The sequence below is a fragment of the Chelmon rostratus genome, chromosome 14 (assembly GCF_017976325.1).
Source record: "Chelmon rostratus isolate fCheRos1 chromosome 14, fCheRos1.pri, whole genome shotgun sequence".
In the NCBI taxonomy this organism is placed as follows: Eukaryota; Metazoa; Chordata; class Actinopteri; order Chaetodontiformes; family Chaetodontidae; genus Chelmon; species Chelmon rostratus.
Window position 1 is genome coordinate 1,563,845 of NC_055671.1, and position 9,109 is coordinate 1,572,953.

A 9,109-nucleotide genomic window follows, 5' to 3' on the forward strand; every position below is an offset into this window, starting at 1 on the left:
GGAACTAATAGGATTGGTTTTGATTCATTAGATTCTCTTTCATCATCCTGGTTGGAATTCCACTCCACGTCTCCTCGGGCTTCACACTTTTAAAATGGAGGTGGGAGGGGGGCAAGTGTTTATAATTGAGCCTCTAGACTGCAAAAGCTCATTACTCTCTATGGAATCATTTGCTTATTTAAATCCCATGGAATCAGCATCATAACCGTGTGAATGCTGCACTCTGTTTGTCAATGTACCGACAACACAGAGCAGGATATGATTCAATGGCTAGTAAAATGAGTAACCAAAATTTAAAATAGCAATGCACAAAAGCAAAGCAATGACACATGTACAGCTCCAAAGGACCTCTAGAGCTACAACTGGTTACATATGTAACATCTGTTCTGTGAAGGAAATGGAGACGCTTGATAAATCTGCAGCTCAAAGCATGCTGGGTCGTAGTAGCAGGGAGGCATCTCCTTCAAAACCCACCTATCCTCACTTTAACTGCTGACTAGGCGTGTGCCATATGTTGCTCATGATAATACAGGAGTAATTTTAATATGAAAAAACAACTATCATAGTTTGATAATCGCATTATTGACTTGCTGACGTAACAACATCCATTACAATGAGGACAGCAATAATAAGCACATCTGAAAGCAACATTGCTACTGGCTCCACAGCGGAGGAGTGAGCTCCTGAAAGGAGAGTGACTTCAGGACTGTGGAAGTATCGCCAACCCCTACTGACTAGCCATGTACCTTCCTTCCAGGTGAACCAGCCTGCAGCTTGTTTCCTGATGGGTGTAATTAGAGATTGATACCACTCTATTGTCTGTATGATAAACCAGCAGCAAGCTAATTTACCTTAGCACAAAGACTGGCAGCAAAGAGAAACAGGTAGCCTGGCTCCGTCCAAAGGTAACAAACCCCCCCACCAGCACCTCTAAAGCCGCTGTAAACTGGTAAACTGTCATTTCCATTTGTTTTTGTATGGACTATAAACTTTAGAGGTAGTACCAGGTCTAGTCTCCCTGTTTCCAGTGCTAATGCTAAGTCAGCTGGCTGCTGGCGGAAACTTCATACTTGACGTGCAGACACGATGAGAGTGGTACAATCTTCAGATCTAACTCTTGTCATAATCATCCAAACACAGGAAACAAGATGATGGGTGGGAAATCTCCCCTTACTTAGAGGATGGTAATGAACCAGTTTAATGATGATGGTAACACACAGGTTTAACTGTTAGCCAGACAGCAGTGACGCAAATGATTGATATACTTTTACACTGTGAAGTGAAGAAAGCTGCTAATAATTCATCATCATATAAAGGCACCAATGATAACCATGTGAACCAACTGCAAAGCACAAACCATTATATTTAAATGACCAGGCATCACAAACACAATAAAACATATTCCTTGACTCCCACTCCCTGAATTCTATTTATCCATCCAGTTTATTTTCTAATTGAGTCTGCATGTACTTGTCCATGTGATATTTAATTACTTTCTGATTTTAAATGAATGTGTGAACATGGCACATTTTTTCTGGCAAACACATTCAACATTACTACACCGTCAAAAAGAGTCCTATGGGCTTTTATTTGTGGTCATTTACTGTCACTAACATCTTAAATTGTTACCTCAGCCAGACAGTACTTCAGGAATCAAGGAAGTCAAGTAATAAAAATGAGACAAAGCAGGGTAGCAATGCAAATATTAGATTTCTTTATAAAAAGTGGGGGGAGTGTTTCAGTGTTGGTTGACTCGGAATTACTGTAGAGCTTTACACATATTAAATAATTAACTATTCATTCATTGAATGTATTTAATGACACATAACATACACAAACAACTGAGGTACTGCTGAATATCTCGTTTCTGTTGGTTGTACATAAACAGCAAACAATCTGCAAACAGTTGGCCATGAAGAAAACACTGGCTCTCCTGCTGTTGCTGTTTGGGATGCATTCTGTGGTCTGTTTCCACATGAAGGGGGGCCTCTCGTCAGCCCTGCATGTCTTAAGTTGTGTACATCAGCAATGTGATCCCAGTGCCAGCACTGACCCTGGCAGCTCTAGTGTGTTCTTAAGGCCTTGGCATAGACTGGCTCCAGGAAATGAAAGGGGAGCAGCATGAAGAACGCCACCAGACAGACTGCACTCGCCACCGCCAGCAGTACATAGCGGCCGATGAACAAAGTGTCCACTATCTGTAGAGAGAAAGAGGGAATTCGCTCACTGTTAAGAGTTGTTAATAATTACACAGTACAGCATTTTTTTAACTTAGTAAACAGTATCTCATGCATTGGGGAAAGCATGGCTATTCAGCAATTCAGCATTTCCTCTATTAGCCACCAGATGTCAGGAGAGAGCTTTCACAAAGGCTTCTGTACCAGCAGAGTGAGAATGTGGCATGATGTTAATGGGCATTCAGCATACAAACACGCACACAGACACACACACACACACACACACACACACACACACACACACACATGCTCAGGAAAATCTATAAGAACATGGTGGCTTGAAAGTTTGAATTAAAATGATAGCGAAATAAGTTGATGTCATTTATTTTTCTACATTCCAAACAGCTGACATTACAAAGTAGAATAACTGTTAGTCACTAGAAGACGAACTGATAAGAGGGTGCACACTGGGAGCTTCAATATTTCTGATACTGTGCGTCTTAGATAGCAGCAGTCACGCTGACTGACATCTACCGGCAGGACCAGTGCTGAGACATATTTGTCCATTGAAGGACAACTTTGCCTAAGGTTAGGTTTTAGCTAGCTTCTTTTTGGACAAACTGGGGAGTGCTGTCAGCTGTGGGCTTTAAGAGAAGAGTGCATATCTGGCTACAAGAATGCACAGTTAGATTTAATTTGAGATAATACTGGATGATAAATTGCCTAACTCTGTGCTGCATTTGGCGACTGGCTGTTGTGACTTTTTCATCTGTGTGAAAGTGACAGAGACATCAACGCCAACTCAAATATACGCTGAGAGGTTTCCCTACTGTCCTCTTCAGTAACTCTTCAATTTGCATTCATTAGCTAAAATTAGCTTACTATTTTAGCTTCAGAAGAAGTGAGCAGAATTTAATATTTACAATAAGCACTTTCATGCATCGATTCAACTAGATCTGTAACAGATCACACTTGACTGATCCGCATCAAACACTGTCTTAGTCCTTGAAACAATTTGTAATTTTGGAATCCTCAAGAATGTAATTAAACTTTGCAAAAGCCCATAATTTCAGTGTATTAATGTCTCCACTTGAAGCTAAGAAGTAACATGTAGTTACAGTCTATTGTTATCGTACGCACAGAAAATGATTCCTGCCAGAGTCAAACGAACACTGGTATCGGATCACTACATCAGGCAATAACTCGAGTTTAGTAACCAGAGGCAGCATGAAGACAGAAGAGTGGAAGCAGTGTATCTTTACCAAAAACCATGTGTACTGTAAGTGTGCAGAGTATTAATGAAGGCGCTTTCAGATTTGATCTGCAGCATCTAAGATTGGTGACTACTTAATAAACACATCTGACCTTCAAACGTCATGTATCACCATACCTCCAGATGAAACCATACCATGATTACAATCCACTGCTTGTGGATGCATGTTTGTTGTTTCACTGTTCTCTCACAACTGCTGAAAACTAAATGCTGGGTGGGTCCTAGTTAAATTCTGATCCTGCTGTTCTTTATCTAGATGGATGATCAGTGGGGACACAAACCACACAAAACTGCAGCTCACCTGAGTAATACATTGATTAACATCCTCTAGATTGGTGTTGCCTAAGTCCGGAGATGTTTGGACTTAATAAAGTTGCCACTGATAGAGTTAATCAACACTTCGCTGATAGCTCTGGGTCTGAGTTAATATTACGATCATGAGCCAGCCATGAATATGCGAATACAAACTGAGCCAACACCCTTAAGCCAAATAATACCAGAAGAGCATCAGCCCGACTTCTGACTGAAGAGAGATTTCACAGGGACTGTTGTAGAATGAGATCAGGTGTGTGTGTGTGTGTGTATGAATCTGCTGGTGTCTAGTAGAGGTAGGGATGATGTTGTATACGTCTCTTATGGATGCATTTAACACATCTCACTTTTTAATTTGCCAATTACCAAGCAAGCAGGACCCCAAAGTGTGGGCCATGTTTTATTAATGTGCCATTGAGCGCACGGGTGGGAGCAGGCAGGCGGGCAGGGGGTGGATGGGTGGGGGCGTCTAGTATAAACCACCCCCACTCCTTGTCTGGGACTGGCCTAATTGGCACTATGATATTTTACTTTTGTGAAACAACAAGAGGTTAGACATTTCCTACACAGTCTGCACGCATACACACTCAGCGGCAAACACACTATCACACATTATATCTCTGGGGGGAGGATTTCAAGTATGTGTGTGTTCACTGAAAATTAGTGTCCATCAAAACATGCCATAAACACAAAACATCATTTCCTCTCTCCAGTGAAGCCGTTTTTTTAACCTTCACATTCATTTTTACCTTTGCTTAAATACTGCTTGTGATCATACAGGTGAGGATTTTTAATACTCAGAAGTTCAGTTTTCTAGAGCAGTATGAAACTCTTTGTCAGCACTGATTTATTTCAGTTGAAATTCTAAAAGATGAGTCACAATCTCTGTTTTCCACATTCTCCAAGCTAAACTCTGGTAGGTGCTACAGGATGCCTCTGGTTAGTCAGTTATCCCTAAGTTGCTGAACTCGAAGAAGAAAGAAGCCCAATTTTAATCTTTTCTTAAGGTGTTTTTCTTACATTTTGCGTATTGCATTTTATTGCTTGGACTACATTTGTGTGTGTGTGTGTGTGTGTGTGTGTGTGTGTGTGTGTCTGTTGATGTTTTAATGAAATGAAAAAATGAAATAAAAACTACTCTTTGAAATAAGCAAAGGATGCATATATTCAATTCATGAAAAAAGTGGGCTTTCTTCAAATGAAATATCTTATTATATACCCCCCAAATTTGAGAAATAACAGGCCACTCGATAATTCATAAATGTTGAGAACTCCACACAAAGCAAACCAATGCATGATGATGACTTTTGGCTAGCATTATAAGGTGTCATTTTCACAAGCTATTTTTTATGCGACCTCTTTAAAACACTAGGATTAATTTCCAAAGTGGCCATGGGTTGATTTTACCCATGCGCCTTGTACAGAAATCAGGAAGTCACGTTTTGCTGCCTCTCTCTGTTGCTGGTCTGGTATCTGCCTTTGCACAAAGGCTATAAAATGTGAGCTGGCCAGGACGGGGCTGTGCTCTGCTATTTCTATGGGGTGGCAGCTTGCTTGGCAGATCTGGCCGGCTTATTGGCACGACCCGGAGGCAACATGGGGGAGTGTTTGTTCTGTGTTTCTGTTGGACTAAGATAAAGCAGAACAGGCCTTTATGACAAGCACATGCACAGACGTGCACACACAATGACACATGCTATTTACAGGTATACAGTACCCTGGATACTGACTTAAATCAGAGTTAAGGTCTTATTTGTGATAGGCTTTTTACATTCACCTACATCAAACCTATATTCTCATTTAGTATGAATGAAGGAAAATGTGTTTTGGGACATATGTATAAACACACAAACACACACACACAATACAAATTACCCTTTGAGATGTCAAGACAATACATCTGTGACACACATTTATCCCACTGTAATGATTGATAAGCATGACATAAGTGACTGCTTTTATTTCATTCACTGCGCTTACACTTTTCACAATACATCCAGACAAAGTGCTCTATGAGTGATTAAATATAGTTTTTGTGTGCACAAAAGTGTGCAAGAGATAACTATTCAGCTAAAGTAAGCTGTTTGTTTGTGGGCTCTGAATCCTCATTTTCACTCAGTGGTCTCAGTACCCAAAACATTTGGTGGTGACGGAAGCCAAATGGCCTCACAACAAAACTGAAAATGTCCCATGCCTGCTTTTATTTCCAACTGATGTACATAATGCTGTCATTATGCATGAGCCACAATAACAAATGACAGCAACACAAGTCTTTGTGTTTTTAATGCTATAAATGGTCTAATATAATACTGATATGGAATAATTCCTTGTCATGAATTGGGCAGCAGCATAGTACAACCAATAAATATATACGTGCATACATAAACTGCCTCTTCATGAAGTGAACAAAACGAAATTATTCACAACTCTCAATAAAAACAGTTACCTGGGCAGGACATAAATCAGTGAGTTTTCTTATCTAAAAATGCAACCTAAAAGTCGACAGATGTGATTAATGTGAGTATCTGAGTTGTTTTAGTGTGTGTAAAGGTGTGTCAGATCAGTATGTGGAGCTCACCTCTATCTCTTTGAAAGGGGGAGTTGTCTCTGGGCTGCGAGGGAACAACACCAGCGCCAAAGTGATGGAGAGAGCCAGGAGGAACACAGGGATAACTCCTAACCTAGCAACACAAACACACACACACAAACAGCTACAATAAGGTCTCCAACTGTTGATTTACTAATACGCAGGGTTATCTGAGGACAATGTCATTATAAAGTAACAATCAAAACAATGGCATTCTTTATTGTTTTTTTTAAGTTGTTAACATTCCCATCAAGTAAATAGCACCATGGTTCACCCCATTTAAACTTTACAGTAATTGCACCTTACACAAGTGCAGAGTTTTTGTGTCAGCGCATTCTACACAAAAGCAAACATTTGCTGACTTTAGTGGTATTTGGCTCTGATATGAAATGAATGCATAAGTTTTTATGAGCCGGCTGGAAGGTGCATGGTCCCAGTAATCAATAGGTATAGCAGCATGTGGGTATAATTAATAGTATTTAAGAATTTAGGAGTCAAGAAACTGTAGTTATTTTTACTGATCTCTCTATTTACAACAAAATATGAAGATAACAAAAAAAATGAGATTCATTCACATTAGATTAATTGTCTATTTGGCTATTCTACATCAATTTATACAAATACTTTAAAACCGTGTTTGTATAAAGAGTGTGTGTAGATACTACTGTTCCTGTTGTCACTCACTTTGCTGATCCAGATGCTCTCAGCAGCATCATCCCAAACACAAGAGCCGCAATCCAAACAATCGCAACAACGAAAACGCCCGTACCGACTTCTAACACGGTACTTGCCATTTTTGTTAAGCCGCGTTTCACGATAGTCGACAGTCAGAACAGTTTATCAGCGATTTTACGACCGACGATTGTTACATTATGAAGCAATACTGTCACAAGTTAACCTAAGATATAGAATCTACCTACATCAACTTGTGGTAACTTCCACCGTTGTGAGGATAAGTTAGCTAGCTGCTAGCCCTGCTATACTGAGACCGACAGTCGTATGCTTAGACTCATGAAAAATGTCACTTATTTGTCACTCATGATGTTCGACACGCAACTTCCTTCTCTAATGTATGCATTATGATGCATTAACGCATCAATTCTCAAGTAGTAACGCTAACTAGCTAAAAGCAGGGTTAAAAGTATAGACTACGCGTTCGTCAGCGTCTTCTGCTTCCTGGTAACAGCAAACTGCAGTTTCATTGGATACACGAATTCATGACGGGCCAATCATATGTGCTGTTACTGAAAAACGGAACAACTATGGGGATTTAGAATTTCCCCTAGCTCGTTTGGCTTTTTTAACCATTCATACTATACCCATAAGTTGTTTACCATTGTTCTTCGTACTTGAAAACAACACGATGCATTTCTTGTAGACTTAATACCTCGAGGATCTTATTCTTTTCTATTCTGTCGCCGTTCTTCAAATAGTGTGGAACTACCGGCGAGAAGCAATCATAAAATAGAATCAATAGCCTAACAAACAAATAATCATCGCAAAAGAAATGTAGATTGAGTGGATCTCGATCACCACTTACTATGCACACACACAAAAGCCCCATTCAAGCATCTGTAACCTACACACATGCTCCGAATCTGGATGGGCACTTCAGATGCTATTTTAAACAAGCGAAGTTTGATCAAAACACACATATAGGCTAGAGCGACCACCACATGTGTTCATACAGTAACTGGCCTTGCTGGTGGCTGCTATGTCTTCTACCTGTGTCCTTCTGACATTTTTGAGAATTCTGCAGTTCTGTTTAATATGATATCAAATTGATTCTTCTGTGTCTTAACTGGGGACATCCACGTATTAGAAGTTCATTTCTGGTCTAAATAGAAGTCTTTCTCTATTGGGGCTCTTCTTTGCAGCAGTTCCTCTGGTCTGCTACCCATCATCCCACCTGAGTTTTTTGAAGAATGTAATTGTTAATGCAGACCGATAGGGGGCTGGCCAGATCCGCGATTCAAAAGTACGTTCCGGTGCCACTGGAAGTGGTGTTGGTGGTGCCTCTACGTGCTTACTGGAAGAAGACGTGTTGCCTTTAAGTGACCATCGTAAGGTCCATAAATCTGGTGTTTGTTAATGATCAGAGTAATTCAGAAGGACTGAAACCTATTTAAAACAATTTAGAGCAATCAATATTAAGAAATACAAGAGAACCTACAGCAAACCTAAGCCAAACCTACACCGAACTACCAAACCGTATGAGGGGTTTTGTGCTCTCATTGTACCTGCCTGGAATACCCTCAGATTATTTGACTTCCTCCATAATCTCAACAATATCAGGCTCATTAAAGTCTCGTTATTGCCAGAGTATTGGTGACAGCAAGCAATGCAAGCATCATTTTCTGATTCTTATGGACCCTGACTGGTAACCTCATGTCCAGGGTCTTGTTTCTGTTTGAGATATAGAGTGGGCTCAGTCACTGGAAAACCTGATGAGGTAAGAAAAAACACTAATATGTGAGCATATAGCCTATAGGGCCTAGATGGCTGAATAAATAAACAAATACTGAAATTGAGTTCATACATGGAGTTCAAGCATCAAGTGTTTTTCTGCTGACTGTATTTGAGTAGTTTAACATATAGGCCAGAATAACTCAGCAGCCATTTGCCCAAAGGGGTGCATTAGCATAACAATAGGAAAACAGCAAAGTCAACAAAGGATTGAAGCACATAAGACAGAACTGTTTTATTATGTGTAGTGTGGGCTAATGTAACTGAACATCGTAAATGTGTCTTCCTCACTCT

At 40.1% G+C, this 9,109-nt stretch overlaps 1 protein-coding gene across 1 annotated transcript; it reads right to left on the reverse strand.

Moving 5' to 3' along the window:
* Positions 1–1,212: 1,212 nt before the first annotated feature.
* tmem218 (transmembrane protein 218) lies at positions 1,213–7,512 on the reverse strand. Its single transcript, XM_041952873.1, has 3 exons — positions 7,034–7,512; positions 6,341–6,443; positions 1,213–2,198 (listed from the first exon to the last, which is right to left on the reverse strand). Exons 1-3 carry the CDS (start codon positions 7,141–7,143, stop codon positions 2,064–2,066), a joined length of 348 nt encoding a protein of 115 aa, XP_041808807.1. The 5' UTR covers positions 7,144–7,512; the 3' UTR covers positions 1,213–2,063.
* Between the last annotated feature and the right edge of the window lie 1,597 nt (positions 7,513–9,109).